General features: G+C 50.1%; 3 protein-coding genes and 1 pseudogene across 3 annotated transcripts; all 4 read left to right on the top strand.

Annotated features, from left to right (window-relative positions):
• The first annotated feature begins 6475 nt into the window (after positions 1-6475).
• Positions 6476-8743, top strand: LOC120837624. Its single transcript, XM_040207129.3, has one exon. It carries the CDS (start codon positions 6584-6586, stop codon positions 8612-8614), a length of 2031 nt encoding a protein of 676 aa, XP_040063063.3. The 5' UTR covers positions 6476-6583; the 3' UTR covers positions 8615-8743.
• Positions 8744-9362: 619 nt separating this feature from the next.
• Positions 9363-12854, top strand: LOC120837625 (annotated as a pseudogene).
• A 1931-nt stretch (positions 12855-14785) lies between these two features.
• Positions 14786-15532, top strand: LOC120837626. Its single transcript, XM_040207130.1, has one exon. The coding sequence runs from the start codon at positions 14786-14788 to the stop codon at positions 15530-15532; it is 747 nt and encodes a 248-aa protein (XP_040063064.1).
• A 2486-nt stretch (positions 15533-18018) lies between these two features.
• On the top strand, positions 18019-22019 carry LOC120837629. The gene is made up of 6 exons (XM_040207133.2): positions 18019-18243; positions 18437-18623; positions 19796-20038; positions 21419-21590; positions 21645-21790; positions 21847-22019. The coding sequence occupies exons 1-6, from the start codon at positions 18019-18021 to the stop codon at positions 22017-22019; spliced, it is 1146 nt and encodes a 381-aa protein (XP_040063067.1).

Genomic DNA, 22019 nt, shown 5'->3' on the forward strand with positions numbered 1-22019 from the left:
ACAAATGCCTCACGTATCGCAGTTTCCAGGCAAACTAAGTGGTCAAGGGTAGATCGACCTTGGCGGAATCCACATTGATAGTTATCAAAGACCCTCTGGCTTTCTAACATATAGACCAGTCGCCTGTTTATAAGCCTTTCATATGTTTTCCCAAGGCAGCTTGTCACTGTAATTGGGCGATAGCTTGATGGTTTTTGAGGGGTCTTTGTTAGGCTTTAGGAGGGAGATGATATGTGCGTGTTTCCAAGCCTGAGAGAAACATGCCTTTTCCCACAAAAGATTAAAGAACAGGAGGAGGTTTTTAAGGGATTCTGGAGAAAGGCGGCGCAGCATTTCATAATGAATTCCATCGGCACCAGGGGCAGAGAGCTTTGTCACATTAAGAGCCATCTCAAGCTCGCATCGCTTAAATGGTTGGTTATAGGGGGCTCAATTTCCTCCTGACACGACAAGCTTTTGTCGTTCCGCACGAGCTTTTAACTGTCCGAAGGTAAGACTGTAGTTGGCCGAACTAGATGAATTATAAAAATGTTCCCCGAGTATGTTACCAATATCTTTTAGTGACGAAGAAAAAGCATTAAACGTTGGAATGGCAAAGCACCTGTAATCCCCATTTACTTTCCTGTATCTGTCCCAAGCCCCTTTGGCTGGGACAAAGCTGGTTAAAGAAGAGAGGTACTTCATCCACGACTTCCGCTTTGCCTGCTTCTAGTCCAACGAGCCTTGGCTTTTCGTCGCTTGAACTCAACAAGGTTACTTGAAGTGGGGTATCTGCGATATCTGCCCCACGCCCTATTTTCGTCCGCCTGGATTGTGGCACACTCCTAATTCCACCAAGGTTTACATTTTTTGGGTATATTACCAGATGTTTGTGGAATGGACTGCTGAGCACCCTTTAGTATCTGCTCAGTAACATAAAGTGTAGCATTCTCAGGGGACATAGAAGAAAGAAGCGAAGGATCTAAAGTAGAGTGAAGGTTAAAAAGCGCCCAGTCTGCCTTGTCTAACTTTCACCTAGGAACCCGCTTTAAAAGATTAGGCAATGGAACGGTACTCTATAAAAAAACTGGATAATGATCACTTCCAAAAGGGTTATGAAGAACCTTCCAGGAGGAGCAAGGAAGTAATGAAGGTGAAGCAATAGAAAGATCAATGGATATGAATGAGTTGTGTGCCGCACTAAAAAAGGTTGGCTCTCTACCGTTAAAAAGGCACAGCCCCGAAGACAATAAAAGACGTTCAATCACACCACCACGAGCGTCTTGACGGGTACTACCCCACATAGGATAATGAGCTTTAAAATCACCTAAAATTAGAAAAGATTGCGGGAGCTGTCCTATAAGTCCCTGCAGCTCTTGAAGGTTTAAAGGAATGTTAGGTGGTAAGTATAAAGAAACAATTGTTACAAGGCGGTCCAGAAGGAGGCGTACTGCAACAGCTTCCAGCGGTGTGCAGAGGGGAACTTGAGAGCAAGCAACTCCACTCTGCACGACCACTGCAACACCACCAGAAGGGGTGGAAGAGGGGCGATCTTTTCTAAAAACCTGATGACGTCTTAAAATTTTATAAGAATTAGTGTGAAGATGGGTTCCTTGCAAGGCGAGAGCGATGGGCCGAAGCTGATCCATGAAATAGTTCACATCATCAATATTTCTTAAAATACCGCGACAGTTCCCTTGCATAAACTGTAACTTAGTCATTTATAAAAGGTATGTAAATATACAACTGAAAAATAAACCTAGTAAAATAAGTAAGACTGTAGAGTCAACAGAAACTAGGTGGAAGGCATTGGGATCATCATTTGGGTTGGACTACAGGCTTTTTATTCTTTTTATGTTTACTGGAGGGCGTTTCCCACTCCATATTGTCCTGGTCGGACCCAGGAGTGGACAGGTTGTCAGCATCTGTCGACATCTCCACCTCCTGAGAGGTATCCGTTGTTTTTAGAACAGCCCTTGTCCGGCCAGGTGTGCGGGGGGGGGGGGGGGGGGGGGGGGGGGGTCGTAATCGGGGGTCAAACCCCGATTACGACCGGCTGGGGGGGTTGCAGACGACCTGGGCGACGGGTCGTCTGAGCTCGTCTGGTCCCCTCCTTTCCCAGGAGCTGCATGGGCACCATGCTGTTCCTTCGGTAGGGGGGGCCCTCTCTAGCGAGGAAGAGCGAGAAGCTCGCTCCGTCTCCCCAGGGGGCGACCTAGGAGAGCGGGCAGGCGCGGCTGCTGCCGGCCTGTCCCTGGAAGGAGGAGCAGCACGCGTGCTACCACCAGGGATTGGAGGAAGCAGCCGCTGCTCCTGCCGGGGAGCTGGGGCCCTGCAGTCGGCCGCCAAGATCTCGGGAGAGACCTGGGTGGCCCTTGACTCCGAGCGTGGTGCAAGGCCCCTGCGCACCACCTCGGCAAAACTCCCCTTTGACAAAAAGGAGAACCGCTTCTTGGCTTCTGGGTATGGTATGTTTTCCTTTACTTTGATGGTAAGAATGTCCTTTCTAGCTTCCAAGAGGGACATGCACGATAATAAGCAGGATGTGGTCCACCGCAATTAGCGCAGAGGGCCACAGCCGCCTCGGAAGTATCGGAAACGTGAACTTGACTACCGCACTTCGCACACGTCTCTTTCCCTCGACAGCTGCGTGTTCCAAGACCAAAACGCTAACAACGGAAGCACCGCTGGGGGTTGGGGACGTACGGGCGGATGCGGCAGTTCAAGTAACCTTCCTTGACTGTCTCGGGGAGAGTGTGCCTTTCAAAAGTCAGGATAACATGTCTCGAAGAGATTTGTTCCCCATCTTTCCTACACATAATCCGTTTTACGGCGACGACACCGGCACCCTGGAGTCCCTCGAGGAGTTCTTCCTCACTAGTGTGCAAGAAGTCGTCCTCAGAGAGGACTCCACGGACAGTATCTAGTGTGCGATGAGGGCGTGCACCGACACCGTAACGTCAACGATGTTGTTCAGTTTAAGGAGTGCGTCCCTCACTTTGTTTTTTGTATTCACTTCCACGAGAAGGTCTCTAGTGTGCTGTTTTTTAGCCTTGTAGAAAAACCCTACAAGCTTTTCTAGCACCTTTGCAACAATAAAAGGTAACAGCTTTGAAACAGGTTTTTGTTCATCCAGCGAATGAACGATGAAAAACTTAGTAAATGTTTCTACTTCACATTCTTTGTCGATGGTTTTTTGTTCGGGGCAGCGCCGTTTAAGGGCGTGCCCTGAACGGGGCTCGGAGGGGTGGGGCGCCATAAGAGGGCGAAGAGTGTTCCGAATCCGCGGTGCACCGCCCACCACCGAGCCCGACAAGAGGTTAGGTAAAGCACCATAACAAGAAGGGCTTGGCTGGAGACGCTACACTAACAGTGCTGCCTGGAAACTATACCCAAGTGTCGGTCAAGACAGAGGTCCATTGCCACCCAAGGTTAGCCCTTGCCGCCAAAGAGGGGTAAAAAAGTGAAAGCCGTTTACAACTCCCTGTAACACCGAATTAGAGCGCAGCTCTTGAGGAGGAGGAGGGAAGGGTAGTGGGGTGGGGGGGGTGAAGTGACCTTGGGGGGTCACGAGACCTTGGGGGGTCACGTGACGATGCCGATGATGTCATCAGTGACGTCACTGATGACGTCATCAGTGACGATGACGATGAGGACTCTGATGACGTCATCAGCGATGATGACGATGACGATGCGGATGTCAGTGACGTCATCAGTGACGTCACTGATGACGTCATCCGTGATGATGACGATAACGATGCGGATGCCGGTGATGTCATCAGTGACGTCACTGATGACGTCATCATTGATGATGACGATGACGATGCGGATGCCGGTGAGGTCATCGGTGACGTCACTGATGACGTTATCAGTGATGATGATGATGACGATGCGGATGACGGTGACGTCATCAGTGACGATGACGTCATCGGGGAGGTCACGTGACCTCGGCGGGGGGTCACGTGACCCTGGGGGGTGGTCACGTGACCTCGGAGTGTGTCACGTGACTTTCGGTGTCACACGACCTTGGGGGTCACGTGACCTTGGGGTGACCTCGGGGGTCACGTGACCTTGGGATGGCCTTGGGGGTCGCGTGACCTTGGGGTGACCTTGGTTACGCCGACGGCGACGCCGACGCCGCTCAAGCCGGGGAACGGGCCCCTAAGAGCTGCGCTCTAAAAGGAGCAAAAGAATTGAGAAGGAAGTGAAAGAAAGAGGAAAGGTAAAAGCGAAAGATCGGAGGGGATAGTAGAAGAAAAGGCGACTAGACTGCATCATCCTGGCCGGGCCTTACCAGGACTCCCGTCTACGAGAAGCGGGGGCCGAAGTGGTGTATTGCCTCACCCGGGGGGCCCCGAAGGGTCCAAACCTGCCCCAGGCTCGGCTCAACCTCCAGGATGCCCTTCTCCCCGGACACGGGAAAGCCACGCACAGCCAGACGTGGGCGGACAAACCCGCATGGCTCGGGGTCCGTGGAGACGCCACTCTCCAAACACCTGCTTTCACAGGTGCGCCCCTGCGGGGTGGTACATACAGGGACGACGCATCTCAGCATCTACAACACCCAGCACACAAATCACCCTCGAGGCACAGCTCGAGCGCCGCATTGCTCAACTTGAACAACGCGTAATGGAGCACGTGCAAAAGACAATAGACCGGGCCATTGAGACATGTGTCCGCACCCTTATGGAACGACTCATGCTCTCCAGTACGAGCCCATTCGGGGCGCCCATCACACAACCGGCTCCGGCCGCCTCTATGGTAACCTCATCAATTGCTATTAGCGGCCAACATGGCCCAGCGCTCCAATAGCGCACTCGCCACCGGGCACCCACCCTGGGCTACAGTCGTGCAATGGAATCGTCGAACACTTCGAAAAAAAAAGGCCGACCTAGTAGCACAATTTCATTGTAACGGCACCACACAAGGACCATCCATACTCGCACTTCAAGAAGTAAATGGCCCAGTACTCAAACTCCCGGGTTACGAAGGGTACCCGTCTTGTAGCGATCCCGGGCAGACCACATCCGTGGCTCTATACGTATTAAGAACGCTCGACCACGTCCAACTGGATACCGAACCCTGGAATACTAGCGCCACCACTACGGTAGGGTGTAGGGTCAAATTGACGACTGATCACACTGTTTTAATTTTTTCCTTGTACGCACGCCCGGAGTACAACCGCAACAAAGGTCACAAGCCTCTTATTGACCTCGGTTTTATACAGCATTTCCATAGGCTCTATCCTCGCGATCAGGTAATCCTATGTGGAGACTTCAACGCAAGGCACACAGCATGGGGTTACGACAAATGCAGTCCTAGGGGGCGCAAAGTAATGGCTGATACCCAAAACTACCACCTTAGTTTGATCAACACCCCCGATGACCCCACACGGATTGGACAATCTATTCGCCAGGCGGACACGACCCCTGATCTCACTTGGGCATCACACCCGCGCAGCGTCACCTGGCACCTTCACGAAGATCTAATGGGAAGCGATCATTTCCCTATAGTGATAAAGATAAAAATCCGTCGCACTCTGGGATGCGCGGAAGGTGCACGCACAGCCACGAGACCATCGTTTTTGACGCACTGGGACAAATACCGAAAGCTGCTGGAGGAGACATCTCCCAGCGGCGATATCGCACACCTAACTGGTCAAATATTAGACGCCAAGCAACAAGCCACCCGTCGAATACAAGTCCCCTATGATCATCCGGACCCAGACAAACGCCTTCTAACGCTCTGGAATCGCAGGTTGCGCCTATTGGGCAAGTACCGCAAATCTGGGCGCAGACGCTCTATCAAACGCAAGTTGAGGATCACGCAACAGACAATAGAGGACTACACCACCGCCCTTGCATCTGAGAGATGGATGACCCTCTGTGAAGGCTTTAACGGGAATACGTCTACACCCCGAGTTTGGAGTATACTACGGTCCCTTCTTGGACAAACCAAGACCTACAATGGGGCCAGACGGGTGGCCCTTAAAGAAGCGATAACCCCACAGGAGCTAGCCGAACGCGCCGCTTCTGAATTCTTTCCCAGCACTTCTCAACCCATCGCTACCACCTATGAAAGGGACGACCCTGTGGAGGACTTTGAATCCTACAATCAACCATTCACCCTTTTTTAGCTTAATCACGCTCTTAACACTGCCAACACACACAGTGCACCTGGGGCAGATCAAGTCACCACGACACAACTGAGAAACCTCCCAGATACCTACAAACAAGCTCTGTTGGAGGAAATCAACAGGATCTGGGAAGAAGGAAAGCTTCCACCCACATGGCGTTTCTCTCTGGTGAAACCAATTCCCAAACCGGGGAAACCGCCACATAACCTGGCCAACCTCCGACCTATATCGCTGACATCCTGCCTATGTAAAACGATGGAGAGGATGGTCAATACGCGCCTTACATGGTACTTGGAAAATAATGGCATTCTCGCCCCAACGCAAATAGGGTTCAGAGCGGGGTTGTCCACACAGGACGCGCTTCTTCAACTTAAGGAGGCAGTCCTCGACCCGCACTCTACACAACCGAGAGCTGTCGTTGGGGTTGACATTAAAAAGGCATTTGACGGGGTCCCGCACAACACAATCATGTCCCAAACCAGAACTGCCGGCCTAAAAGGACGACTATATAACTTCATTGCCGCGTTTTTGGAAGGTCGCTGTTTTCAAGTGCAGGTAGACCAAGCCACTAGTGCCACGCGAGCCAACAAAGTAGGGGTACCGCAGGGGTCAGTTATCTCACCGACTCTCTTCAACTTGGCGATGCACACCCTCCCACACCGTCTTGATGCAGTGCCTGGACTAGGTCATACAATATATGCCGATGACATCACGCTTTGGGCAACAGACGGCTCCATCGGCCAGCAGGAAGACATACTCCAAAATTCCCTAAACATTATCTACAGTTTTGCATCCGAAATTGGCCTCAGCACATCCCCAGAGAAGACTGAATACTTAGTCATACACGGCGGCCGTAGTACTCCCTCCAAGAGAGCCGAGAAGAACATGTACAACCTCTCTATCGGAGATCAACCCATCACCAGGAAATCTGCCATTCGCATCCTGGGCATGTACCTGGATGAAAATTGCACAGCCAACACATGGTTCCAGAAAACGACTGGATCAGTAAAAAAGATCCTACACGTCCTTCGACGAATCTCAACACGCACCCGTGGTGTCCACGAACGCGAGATGAGGCGATTCGTGCAGGCATTTGTCGTCTCACGGCTCCTGTATGGTCTTCCCTATCATCCAGTCAATCGGACTCAGATGCTAGCTCTAGAAAGACTTATCAACGAGGCCCGAAGACTGATTACTGGCCTTCCCAGGTACACACGCCTAGACGCGCTCAAGAGTTGCGGGGGCATTAATGATCTCAGCGAACTCGTATCCGCGCACTACAACATCCAGGAGGCACGGCTTCGCACAACACCAGCCGGCCGGTCTATCCTTGCAAAACTAGGCTACGCCGTGCACGATCTGCCCGAACTCCCACAACAGACCCCGCCGTGGGAACACACTATCCTTACCGACGGGACTCCTCTACCTCAGCGGATACAGAGCACCGGCAGGCGCCTCCCTCTCAAGAGACGGCACTTAAAGTACATTCGCTCGCTTGACGATTGCACCCCCGTGATCTACGTCGATGCATCCCTGCCAGCTGATCACAAATGCGCTGTCTACGCCACGGCGTGGTACGATTGTAACACAGAAGCACAGGCACGATACCTGCACACAACGGCTACGCCCCCGCTCAGCACCCAAGCTGAGCTTCAAGCCATCACGGACTATGCGCGCGACGCACTTCTTACGGCAAAGGAAGACGCACCAGTCACGCACATCATTTATACTGACTCGCAAGCGGCACACCACATATGCTCGGACACCAAATATACCGGACCTACCTTACACGAGCTCAAGGTGGCCGTCTCATCTCTGAGAGCGTCCGGCCATCAATTCATCATACGATGGGTCCCTGCCTACTGTGGCATACCCGGTAATGAGAAAGCCCACAGACTAGCGCGCGCACACCTCCTCTCCGCGCTGGCCAAGGGACCCTCCTCTTCCTCATCTCTAGGTAACCCCTCACAGGAAATTGCCAACCCTTGGCACGACTTGCGCTCTACCAAAGCCCAGCGAGCCACCTACCTCTCCATGGCCGCTAACCCGCTATCCATCCCTAAGATTCCCTCCCAACATTTCTCTCGTAGGGAAGCCGTCATGATTCGGCAAATTCAGACAGGGACCCTACTGACACCGCATCTCTTACAGCGGTTTCGCGGGAACGACGGGGCGGGACCTTCCACAGCCTCTGGCATCTGCAAGAACTGCAATTCTAAGGCAGACCTGGTCCATCTCATGTGGTCTTGCCCTTTGTATAATATTCCACGACAACAGGCTTTGGACCTCATCACAAACGCCCCAGTACCCGCATCCCTGAACGCCTGGGCATGTCCAGACACCACCATATCCCCTAAGCAGGCTCTGGAGCTCTGGGAGGCACTACTCACCTTCATAAAAGACCCAACTGCGCCTCCAGTGGGGGACCGGCTTTTTCCGGCTACAGCCAAGAGGATACGGCCTCCCCCTCCCTCGTCGACGAAGGCCTTGAAGCCATGAAGTGTTGCCCTCCTCCTCCTCTCCTCTTCTTTGGCCCCCGCTTCCTAATCCCTTATCCTCCTTCTAACTGACCTCCGCAGCGCGCTCCGCGCAATATAAGGTCAATAAACGTGTTTTCAATCAGTCAGGGACGACGACACTCTGCGCTTAGGACCCGGTGACGTCGCGAGACGACTGCGCGTCAAGAAGGGCATGGCAGGCCGGAGGATGGAACCGCAGTATGTGTGCGTCCACAGGTTTCCAAAGTCAACGGCCGAAGCCTCCGAGGGTGTCCCAAGCATGCACCAGCAACATCGGGAGGATGTATGGGCACTGCTATCTTGGAAGCACTTTCCAAGATTAAAAGAAAATGAACAGAGTTGGCAAAAACTTGAGTCTTAAGGCCCGTTCACACTCTTGCAACCGAGTACGACCGAGAGGGACGAGATCTGTTAAAACTTCTTAAAGGGATACTGAACCGATATCTGAACTTTTCAAAATAAGCCCCGGACGAGCTGCCCGGGACGTTACTATACCTAAAAATCAAGAACATACCAAGGGATGGTGATCGGATTATTATATTTCTTTGATTGAAGAGCCGCGTTCGAGCAATCCGTCGGCCGGAAGCCGCCGGTGCGATTGACGCCACCGCGGAGGAGCCCTAGCGGAACTGACGTCACAGACCTCTCGCTCCTTGGCAGACTCGGTTGTCCCGCTGCAGTCCTAATGGAGAACCGCGCCGAGTGTTCCTCATTCTGATCCAGTTTCTTCAATAGTTATGCCGCGGTACTGCGCTGCACAAGACTGCTCGAACAGCGTATGTTACAGCGGCAGGCCTGCGCACAAGTTTCCGAGTGAGCCCACGTTGCGCAAGCTGTGGATTCGCGCGGCCCGTCCTTCCCAGCCAACATGGAAGCCCGCCAAAGGCGATTGTCTTTGCACGGAGCACTTCGAAGACGAGGACTACAAGACGAGCCCGAAGTTACTGCAAAGTCTGGGCTTGCCTGTAAAACAGGCCTATTTGAAGCCTGGCGTGGTGCCATCGCTCTTCACGCGAAAACGCAAGCGAGAGCGGCACAGCGGCGCCGTGGAAAAACGGCGACGGAAAGAGGTGAGCGCAGCTACTGAAATATTTTTCTGCTTGTTTCTGAGAGGAAAGCACGAATGCGAGTGGTCGTGAGATTAGCGTAGTACATTGCGCGACGCTGTTAGCGCAAGCCTGCTAACTCGCCTTTGAGGACGAGCGCGGAGAAACGCCGAGATCGCGTTTTCGCTAGCAGCGTCGCGCAGGGTAAGTGTGTACTATATCCGTGTTCGCTATCGTGCCCTTAGCCGGACGAAAGGTTGCCGCCAATCGCAGGTGCTCCACTGTCGGTATCGTGTACATGGCGAGACTGCAGCTATACTCTGTTTCACCTTATGATGTACCGCAGAAAAGGCTACAAGCTCGAGCTTGTAGCCTTTCCTGCGAGCTCACAGCGTAGGCAGCTGCCTACGCTGTGAGCTCGCGATTCTTGCCTTCGTTGCGGTACAACATAAGGTGAAACGGAGTATAGTAGCTGCGGCGATGGCACTCGGTTTTCGGGCTCATGTGCTAGAAACTTGCTTTGAAGCTACGAGCTTGCGCCGGCACCTTTCGCTCAGTTGTGAAGGCTGGTATTTATCTTTATTACTACTGATAAATGCCAGCTAATTTTAATTTGAGAAATTTGGCATAAACCAATAAATATCGAATTTTGATTTGGGCTACCTGAAAATGGCACATAGGACCGAGCTGAACCATTCCTGGGAGAATGTGGTTAATTGATGATCTACGTACTTCCTTTTGGTTTGCAGCGGGTATATTCCGAGCTTGAGCAGGATGTGCAAACTCCGCGGCATCTTGAGCATGTGCTATTCTTTATTGTGGCGCATAAGGAGATGCTGTTGAATTTCGGAATAGGGTACTCACAGTATGAGTGCCACGCCATTTAGAAAAGTGTGCCTGTATACATCATTCTGTTTTGGAAAACTCATTTGCCTCTCTGGTCTGCTCTCCCTGATGAGGTGGTCAAGCTGCTGTCGCTTCATCTGTTCAGTGTTAACCTGGAAGGCAGTTTCTCTCAACTGCGGAAAATAAATGAAAAAGAGCGCTGCAGTTTTTTTAATGAGAACCTTGTTATGGTACATATTTCCACCGCTTGTTCATATTTCTGATTACTATGACGATATCTTAGTTATAGACCAACACGCGGCCCTGACGTCACGCAGCTGCGGTGGCACTCTTGACGGCACTGCGCAGGCGCAGAGGCTTCACTTCACGTGAATTCGGTTTCTGCGTTCGCACAGTCCCCACACCTGGTGTGGGCAAATGCAGGCTTTTTTGTAAACAGTGTGCCGGTTTATAAGATCTTGTTTCGTCTATGTTCTTCCCATACATTGAATACATGCTCGCAGTAATGCTTCACGTCGACAAGTGCCGAGAATGCCTAAAAACCTGGTGGCGTATGGAATTAAATTGCAGCAAAAATCAATTCTAGTGCCAAAAATAGATGCTGCTAAACGCGTGCCAATTTAGAACAAAAATAAACACTGCGAAATCTTTTGCTGAGTTACTCTGTCTTAATCTCGTGGAATGTGGTGTTTATTTATAAAGTTCACTAAGAACACCAGCTGGCCATTTATGACAATTGCACCCCAATCAAGAGGCTATTACAAGTGTTGTTCAATTTCTCGACTCGAGGCAAGGCCACTAATTAACCTCGGTCGTCATTCGACCGTTTCATCTTAGTGTTTATGACTGTGCACTTGACGGTGTGATTTGCTTACCAGTTCAAGCAAAGTCAAGATGAGGAGGGTACACAGAGTGACATGAGCCTAACGAAGATAAGGGCTTGGGCCAGTCACCCTCATTTGAGCAGAACCTGGGTGTTAGCAGCATATTGACAGTGTGTTTGTTTGCATGTTGTAAGTTTTTATGCCTATCATTTATAGATAATTGCTGAATTGCTGGAGGCACCGGCACAAGCAAAGGCCACACTCATCGCTGAAGAAGTCAGCACATCGTCAACCCCTTCTGGTGACGACACTGAGCAAGGTCCTGACTCTGGACATGAACCAATGCATGATGCAAATGCTGGCATCGAAGAACCTTGTTCGAGCTCAGGTATGTGCGCCAATTGAAACTACTCGGCTGACATAATTTAGTACTGAATTCTGCCAAATTAGGGTAATCTAGTCTATTGCTGATTACATGAGCCAAGGATGATTTTGTTTTGAAAGACACTTTATTTCCTCTGCTGTGAACAGCCCCCTCCATCAGTAATGCCAAACAGGCTCAACCTGACCTTCGGAACGCTGCTACGCAGACCTCGGGCATCTACAGAAATCGAGGTATGTATCTGCAAGAAGAAATTTCACAGAAGGCAGCATTGTTCAGATCGTTGTAACACGTTATGATGGCACAGGCATACAAGTCACCTAGAAGACTTCATCACGAAAGTCCCAAACGAATCCTGTCCTCGTGACACCACGATGCTCCTCACCAAATCATGTCCCCCAGGCTCCATTGGATTGGATGTTGCCTGAAGGGCTGACTCTGTCGCCGCAGCCGCCAGTGCACAGACAACCAGCTCCACCACCGGACCCACCACAGCTGCCAACAATAAACAATGAGCTGCCCAGTGCAGGCCAGGAAGAGTCTGTTGAAGGGTGTCCCACAGAGCTGCCAGAGCCACACGTGGAAGCAGACAGCCTATACCTCCCCTCTGACGCTAGCTTCCTCATGATGATGTCCGACACCGGCTTTCTGAGGTTGGTATCAGTCGGATATATGTCATCTTTAGTAACGAGTATGAGAGGGTGTGTAAGAGGTTGCTTTTTTCTTTTCTTTTTTTATTCCAGGGATGCACAGCAGAACACTGCATCTGACAACGCACTCAGTCAGCATGAGAGCAGCAAAAGCATCGACTACGTCTCGGAACGAAAGTTTATTGTTTTCGAGTCTTGTTTGGACGAGCTACTAGGTAATTGTCCCGAGTGCACTGCACTGTGCCGCATCACAGAGAAGAAGATCAGAGGGACATGTCTCCGGATGCACAGAATGTGCAACAATGGCCACCAACACACCTGGACCAGCCAACCATCAGTGAATAGGAGGGCCCTGGGCGATGTGCTCCTAGCTGCAGCAACGCTCTTCTCTGGGAGCATCGTCAAAAAAGTGCTAAGGCTCGATCCTCCACCAGATGGGCGTGCCCTGTTTATCGTACGAGACATACTTTAAGATTCAGGGTGCCTTCCTTCTACCAGCGACCAGACAGGTATGGCACGTTTTCAAGCTTTTCCTTTCCTGTGAAAGAGGTTTATTTTAGGTGCCAATATTTCAGGCTCAGCACTCCTATGGGATCCTGAATGGTGTAGTACATGCGTAGGAAGCACCATATGTTTCTGTGTACAAGTCACACACTCCTATAAACGGCTGTTTTTACAAAAAGCTTGATATATACATGTTTGCAAGTGCGTCTTCAGGGTGCCTCCATCTTGCCGAGTTGGGGTGTGCTTGGGCGCGGCCATACTCTGATTACGACACCTTAGTGAGGCATCGTAATCGAATTTAATGCGCCCAAGTGCACTCCAACTGGGCAAGGTGGCGGCGCCCCGAGGCCGTACTTGCAAACGTCTATAGGTGGCACATCTTTATACGGGCCGCAAGGCAAAACTGCATTGATAAGCTGTCATACGTATATTGTAATATAAGCACAAGTAAGAGCCAGCTTCAATGTTCTTGCGAACTACCGTGGGAAATTTGTTCTGATATGGCCGGCTGTAAGCTCTGCTGGAAGCCGGCATATTGCCAAGGTTCCGATTGTAAGGAAAAGCTGATCCGCCGACCCGAAGGCCACATCTAATGGACCTAGGTCTGTACGATTCAATACACTGCAGCACCCGAGGCTACATCTAATGGATCTATAGTCGGTTACAGGTTAAGAAAAAAGCTGGAGCTCCGCCCGCAAGCGTAAAGCGCCGCTTGAAATGCCTACGCCGTCAAAGAAAATAGCTCCCTAGCAACGCCGTTTTATCCCTCTCAAAGAAACGTCTTCTAGGCCAATACATAAATAATTTAGTTTATTCACGATACTTAAAGAAGTTGAGATACGTTATTGTCCACGCACGGGTTCAGTATTTATGGACAGGGGTCATGTCTAATGTTCCGCCTTCTAACTGACTTCCTGTCTAAATAGCTGTCTGAACTTCTGTCTTCCAGTGGTTTCGGTTTCGGTAGTCGAGAACCAGACTTTTTTGAAAAAACTAAAAAAAAAAGAAAGGACATTATTATTTCGTAACTAATGCAAATTACCTTATTTTTCTTAGTTTTATATACTTTATAGATGAATAGTGTATGTTTAGTTGATTTGTTGAATAGAAAATCTTTTGCGGTTTCCGGTTTCGACGAATTCGCGATTATGAAAATCGTTCTCCGGTTGTGTGTTCCGCATGTTTTCCGTCATGGATCCCAACGAGGAAGCTGCGGAAAGTGATTCTTCGGATTCTTCTTGGTCGAGAGACCTACCGTCTACGCCAAAACGCTGGTTCAAGAAGCACAAGAGCGGCCACATCTTGAACAGCGGCCAACGAGAGCTCCTTCTGAACATGTACGTTCGGATGCGGCATACGGAGCCCGACCTCGACGTGATTGAGGCCTGCAAGGCAGTCAGCAAACTGGCAGGTGTCAGCGTGTCCAGTGTGCTTGCAATCAAGAAGGAGGCAAGTGCGAATGATGGGCAACTCGCGTCACCCTCTCGGAAGGGCCCAACAAATGCAGGCAAGAAGCGGCGTACTGCCAAGTACGGTGACCTCGTGCTGTGTGCCTTAAGATCGTGTGTGCATCGGTTTTTTCGCCGGAACGAGATGCCCACGGTTGAAAAGATAGCAGCCGAGTTCCGCACAAGCCCAGAACTCCCCTCGCTGCAGGCGTGGACCGTGCGTCGTCTCCTTCTTGACATCGGCTTCAGGCGAGAAAGGAGGGCTCGAAACTCGCTCATGGTCGAGCGAGACGACATCGTCGCTTGGCAGCAGACGTACTTGCGGGACATCACGCGTCACAGGCAAGAGGGCCGCCAGATTTTTTACCTCGACGAGACGTGGGTGACGGCCGGGCACACTGCCTTGACGGTGTGGGTGGACAGCACTGTGACCTCGTCCCACGACGCCTTCATGCGAGGTCTCACAACGGGCCTGAAGCAGCCGTCGGGGAAGGGCCAGCGTTTCATCGTTACGCATATCGGCAGCGAAGATGGATTTGTCCCTGGGTGCCTGGACGTCTTCCGCGGCAAAAAAACCGGCGACTACCACGAGGAAATGGACGGCCCTCGGTTCGAAAAGTGGTTCGACGATGTCCTCCAAAAACTGCCGACGGGGAGTGTCATCGTAATGGACAATGCCCCGTGCCATTCCCGGCGGTTAGAGGCGGTGCCGACGACCAGTTCCCGGAAGGAGCTCATCCAGGGCTGGCTCACGTCGAAAGGTATTGCTTGGGACGCCAAGATGCTGAAGAGGCAGCTCCTTGAGATCGTGTCGTCGGTCAAGCCGCAGTACGTGAAGTACCGTGTGGACACTGCTGCAGAAAGGGCTGGTTGCACAGTGGTCAGGCTTCCACCCTACCACTGTGAGTTCAACCCAATTGAACTCATCTGGGCACAGATCAAGAATCGTGTCGCAGCCCGAAACACAATGTTCAAGATTGGCGACGTTGAGAGACTCCTCAAAGAAGAAGCTGAGCAGGTCACGGCTAGTAACTGGTGCAACGCTGTGAGGCATGTCGTCGTAGTGGAAGAAAGCTTCAAACAAGGAGGAACGACAAGTGCTCACATCGAGCCAATCGTCATCGCTCTTAATGAAGGTGACACTTCTTCTGAGAGTGACCCCTCGACGGCCCGTGTGGGGCCCCTCGACGACCCGTGATATCAACATCAAGGGGGATCAACCCTAAAAAAAAAAGGTCCTTTTAAGGACCACTCATATGCTGTAAAATCGGATGCGTGTCGTACACGTCTCCCGTGTCTCATGTTGTTGACGTGATGTTGTGCTTCATTACCTCATTGCACTGGTCAAGGCTTTTTGAGGTCTTTAAGGTCTGCCTTACATATTCTACTGGGCCGTAAGTGAGCAGCATAGAGTTTCCAATCCCTCAGCACTGTTCCACTTCCTCGAATCGGCTGGCCCAAAGGCTTAGAAGGTGCAACTCAGAGCTTGGAGTTCCTCCATGCACCTCGACCAACTGGGTCACCGCCTGTGGTAAGCGCAGTTAGAACGGAAACGGAGAGTCCGTATTGATATCTGTATGGATATCACCCCAATTCACAAATTGTGCGGTGCAATAGGGAGGCTGAGCTTATAGGGCTTGCCTGCAACCTCAGTCTCCTACTATCATGCCGAGTTTTATGGTTTACATTCTCGTAATGCCGAGCATTACGAGAACAGCGACTCGTGTTAGAAATGGGAAGAGCTAACTTTCACTTGCCAAGATTCGCGCTATTTAACAAGCTTTGCACTTTGTCTGTTTACTTCTATAGCTCGTTTCTTTTAGTACTGTTAATGTTTTATAGCTCTCTCGGATGAGCGTTAACACAAAGAATGTCAGTTCAAACGACACCGGGAAAAGGTAGGTATCGTGCATACCACTGGTTTTATCCTCCCTACATGCAATCGAAGGTGCAAAGGAGGCCGCTATAGCAATCGTCACTTACCATTTGATTGATAGCGACGAAAACTTGGCAGGAGTTGCACGGTTCAGAACTGAGTGAATGACGCCGTACAACGTCGTTTCAGTAGTTACACTTCGTTTATTTATCCACCGTTGCAAGCGAGGGCGCAGGCAATGCCTAGCAAAGGAACCCGGTGCTGGGGGTGCCGGCAGTTCACTCGTGCTGCTAATCTTGCTCATACATACTGTTGTTATCACTGGATGATGAGCGTTGCGTTTTCATCTCGCCCCACGGAGTCCACAGGGAAGAAAAACGGCGATACCGGCACTGTATTGACAGGCGACTCGAGGCAGGGAACGCAGACCTCCAACGAGAGGAAAAAAAGAAGACGACGTCAGACGAGCGGCCCAGCGATGCTAAGCCTTGCGTCCGCTTCGAACTTTCCGGTGGCGATACCATCGCCGGATCATCACGTCGTCGCACAAAAGCTACTGCGAACGCAAGTCGTTACTGTTGAGACTTCGCGGCATGGCCTCGCGTTAGTAAAATACCGTGGCAAGACCAGCATATTCGCTGAAAAATGCTGGTGTCCTGTTGCTAGGTCCAGGCTGCCATGTTGGAAGCTTTCGTCCGGAAAAAAATCAGGATTGGTCCGCAGAGTCCGTGACGTCACGAGGACGCTCGGGCGCGATTGGCGGTAAGTTGACGGCGGATGAATACATATCGATGTGCAGCTTTTTTCTTAACCTGTAACTGACTATAGGTCTGTGCGATGCCATACAAACTACAGGCTCTGCCGATTCTCCTTTGTTGTAACTTTGATACGGCCTTGCACAGCTATGGTTTATACTTGCAAAAAAAGCGGTGTAGGTCGCACCTCTGTGTAGGATGCACTGACAGGAATTTTAGGAAAGAAACAACTTATGTGCTGGAAAATATTGTAAATATTTTCCAGCACAAGCTGAGATTTCCTCTGTTCCTCTGCACCTATTTTTACCACACTCCTGGGGTGGAAAGGTACCAACTGTGTGGGCAAAGCAAGTATATACAGGGTTCATGGCACATACTTCAAGCTCGAAGACTCGCCGCATTCCATGTGGGTGAATTGTCGCCCTATGTGTTTCTAAACGTGGAGGCAACGTTTTTAATTAGTTCTTATTCTCCTGCTTCGTGACTGATTGCACCTACTGGATAAGTGGACAGTGTAAAGGGCAGATTTTGATTTGGGGAATAAGTAAAAGAATCAAAAATAAATGTTTCCCAGGCCGATCGTAAAGATTAATCTTCAAGTACTCTATTTTTTATACGGGGTGGCATTTCTTCAAGGTTAAAAAAACGAGCCCGCTCTTGAGAAGGCGGCTCCTCGGCAGCCAAACTGTCCTTGTTGATTGCTACGAGGGGAACAAGACCTGAACAGGCAGGGGTGTATGCGACCTAAATAAGTGCAAAACTATGATTCTTGAGTTTCAATACGGAAAATGTCAAAAGCTATTCATCAACTAGCCCTTGCAGAGATAATAGAAAGTAAAAAAGTGTTTTGCCAATCTACCTAATAGTGCATATGTGCCTTCAATATTTATACTCACGACTCGGAGCATTTCATCCCCTCATTTTGAAAAGAAAGAAAGACGAATTACAATTTGTCAATGCTTTGATCGCATTTACTGGGATTCAAACTTAAATGCTGAACTTCCATGGACGTTCACATAAAGAAAAGAAGCTTGCAGTATACTTATAGGTGAAATGAAAAGCATGTTCAGGATTTATGTTTGTTTACAAAAGTCTTTGCAAATAAACTTCCAGGTGTGGAACAGGAAACAAAACGAGCTCTTCGAGCAAGCAAGTGGACGAGAACTGGTCCTCGCTGGTGATGGGCGGTCAGACTCCCCCGGGCACTCAGCAAACTATGGAACGTACACCGTCGTCGACGTGTCAACGAAGAAGGTTCTCCATGTGGAAACAGTGCAGGTAAATTTCCCCTGCTATAAATGTTCTGATGCTTCTGTTCTTCTGGAATGAAACCTTTCTGTAATTAATTGAAAATGAATGGTGAAAACAACTTGTTTCAGACATGGGTTGTCTCATTCAACAGCTCTAGTTGACTTCGTTCTGGATACTTCATGTTCGGTGTGATAATGCAATGTTTTATTTGTCACTTTAGTCCAACGAAACGAAGGGCAGCTCGGCAATGGAGCTCGAGGGCCTGAAAAGGACTCTACTGATTTGTGAAGCCAATGAATTGACTGTGGGAGGAATCATCACTGATCGCCACTCCATGATCAAGTCATTCCTTGCCAAGTGGTACCCCCAGATTCGGCACATGTTCGACTGCTGGCACGTTGCAAAAGGTGAGCCATAAGTAATCGGGGTTCCAGGTTATGCAAAAACAAAAAAAAAAAAAACATTTAATTGCAGAACACTCTTACCCTTGCCTGTCACTATACTTTGTTTCTGCGTATGTTGTACTGCAGGAAAGGCTACAAGCGGGAGCTCCTTGCTGTATGGCAACTGCTCGGCGGCACAAGCTCTCGTGCAGCAGGAGCAGCTGCCAAGGCCATGAGCTTGCGCTTCTAGTTTTCGCTGCAGTACAATATAAGCTGAAACATAAGCCGTGTTTACATGAATGCGGCTTAGTCGCATCGAATCCAGTTGTCGCATTCAATGCGGTGATGTAAACAAACAATACAGTAGGAGAGCGCATCGCATTCAAGTCGCTAGACAGAGGTGGATTGAGATGGCGAATGCACATTTATTAAAAACATGTAAATGGAGGTCGCATCGCAATTTGGATCGGGGAGGATTATGGGAAGGCACCCGCTCTGGGAGCAAGCGAACAGCTGAGAACATGGCGGCGGCCACCCTCGGCGGCGGCGGAGAGCAGTCCGTGTGGTCGCCCGCAATATTTTCTCCAGAGAAGAACCGCAAGCTTTTATTGTCAAACTATGTGAGCGACATATAGCAAATCTGCTCGGTAAAGCGGCCCTTGTCCAGGCCTCGCGAAATAGGGCCTTCGTGTCCGAAGGAGTCCCTAGAGCCTTCAGTGCAAGGACAGACGCCGATAGCTCTGAGCACTGCATGCTAGGCAGAAAGAGGAGCTCCAACCTCGGTGCCGTTCCTGGCTGTGCCAGAGCCTTTCGGCCTCAGGGTCCGGTCGCGGTTGGCAAGGTTGGGCGAGGTGGCGTCCCCAGAGCGGTTGGGAACGATCTCGCTCACCAGGACATGCGCATGCCGACTTGGAGCCCAAACTGCTTGGGTTTTGATGTTTCTTCCGTCCCGTAACTATTTGCGCAGCATCGAAGACAGCAGGCACAAACTTTACACTCGACGAAAGCGTCTAAAAAGTAAAGTGTCCTAGAGTGAGGTATCGCCATGTTTTTTTTATACTTGAGAAAATGGGGCAGGATTGGGTTTTTCTTGTTTTTGGTGTTCATAATTATGAACTCTTTATTTTGACAAGCTGTTGTTTCTGGCAATGTAAGCTTTGTGCTTAGCAGAATGAATACAATGCTTCATTTTTCAGGCATCAAGAAACGCATGGTCTCAGCTGGGAAACTCAAATCCCTTGTGGGACTCCAAGACTGGGTGCAGGCAACTGTCAAGCACCTCTATTGGTGCGCGGAATCCAGCGATGGAGCGCCAGAGGAGATCCTTCCTAAGTGGACTTCCCTGGTGGGACACGTGGCTGACTTGCACGAACATGCCGACCCCCTGTATTTAAGGTGCCAGCACGGAGACCTGGGGAAGAAAAAGTGGCTTCCTGAGGGCAAGTAGACCACAGCATATTAACAGTGTTGACATGTTAGTGTTTCATACCAAGTGATGCTGTGAAGTATACACCAACTCATGTTTGCAAACAAACAGGTCCGGCCGATAGCAGTGCCACACATTGCGCAATGAGATGTGGGCAGACATGCTGGTCTGCCCACAAGTCTAAAACAAATTTTGCCTTGCACGCATGCTTGTCAAAGCCTTATGATTATTTACTTTGAATCGTTTGTAAGAGGAAGATCAGCGCTCGTGGACCATAGAATTACACTTTCAGCGTTCTCCTCAATGCTTGGGTATTTAGAAAAAGGTCTGCTGCGACGCTGTCTGCTTTTGTGTGGTATGAATACCCGGCCGATTCAGTCAAGGCAATCCGTTTTCCAAAGACGTTGTCATGCTGACAATTATCGCATTCATTTCGGCTTAGAAATGGCCAGAATGGAAAGACTCTAAAAAATGTGGCAAGGTCATTGCTCATGCTTTGCGATTTAAGTGAGGTAAGGCAAAGTGAAGGCTCCTGCACCATTCGTTGCTGATTAACGCACCCGATACTGCAGCTACAACGACATATTAGTTCCAAAGCGAGCAGCGCTAACTCACCGGGGCACTGCCATGTTTCCCCGCATCTCTACCGAGCCAGTCGCGTGATTTCAAAATCCCTCGCCTAGGTACTGCAGTCAACTTGTAGCCATAGTTAGCGCTTCAAGCAAACGGGCCCTGGTGTGCCTTTTCTAGTGGAACCGCAATTTGCTCACACATAAAACTTTTGAATTGGCCTCAGGTTGAATTCTTTTACAATTTCAACCAAGTTGTTGAACTGGTTCTTAGTTTCAAGGTGTCTGGTTATGAATGTGGCAAGTTTACTGGCTCTCTATACTGGTTAGTCCGTGTGGCAGCCAGGGTTCTTCCCTGGCTGCCACACAGCCAGGGAAGAACCTATGACTGCTGGTAGAGGGGAGTGAGCCGATAGGTGGTAGCTTCAGCTTTCTTCCGCGTGCATCGCCACCGCGCGGTGTTTATGCGGGCCGCTGGGACCTGTACTTACATGTTCGGGCACACGAGTCAACCAAGCATGACGATTTGGTGCATCATGCCTTTGCAAAATTAAAATCGGCATCGCTTGGTCTATTCGATAAAAAAATCTAGGCATCATAAACACGGGCAGTAAGCAGGACTGGTAGCAGCCTATTAAACTTACCCAATTTAATCTGTTCTCATCAGCTCTAACCCTTTTATTAACCTCTGGATATCATATATTTTTAATTTAATTACACAAAACTACTACTTTTTGCTGTTTTCTTATGAGCCTTAGTGTTATTGTTGTAATAGCAGATTTGAAACCACACAGTCTGTAATACAAGTGTCCTACTTTATCCAGGACTTCAGGCACACGACAAGCTAAAGAGCATCGTGCTGTCAAAGCCACTGCTGAAGGACATCCCGCAGCTCTCAACCTCAGCGCAAACCTACGCAACTGAGTGCTTTCACAGCACTGTGAACCAGTTCGCACCGAAGTCGACACACTTCGGTTACGAGAGCATGCAGGCAAGGTATGCAAGCTAACCAATTGTTTGCATGTGCCCGCTAAAGTCTTAACTTTTCAGAGTCTTTGTGGCAGCGCTGCATTTCAACGAAAACAGCGACAGGCCACAGGCGACTACTAAGGAAGGCAAAGAAAGGTTCCTGGTCAAGCGGCCTAAACAAACAAAGAGGCCAATTGCATCTCCCATAAAAGGGCCCTGCACATACGGTAAGATGTCAAAACGAGTACAACTACCAGCTTCTAACATCTAGTCTTAATTTCAGCCTATGTACAAGAGCTCATGAAGGAAACCCTCGCCCTCAATTGCCACTACCCGTCGTACCGAGCTGCACGAAAGGCCAACTGTGTCGAGGCTCCCCCAACTCTGTCCAGTGAATATGAATGTCCCAACAAGGACCTGCTCATCTCTAACCACCGTTCCCGGTTCAACTGCTAA

The sequence above is a fragment of the Ixodes scapularis genome, unplaced genomic scaffold, assembly GCF_016920785.2.
Source record: "Ixodes scapularis isolate PalLabHiFi unplaced genomic scaffold, ASM1692078v2 PGA_scaffold1__304_contigs__length_218370807, whole genome shotgun sequence".
In the NCBI taxonomy this organism is placed as follows: domain Eukaryota; kingdom Metazoa; phylum Arthropoda; class Arachnida; order Ixodida; family Ixodidae; genus Ixodes; species Ixodes scapularis.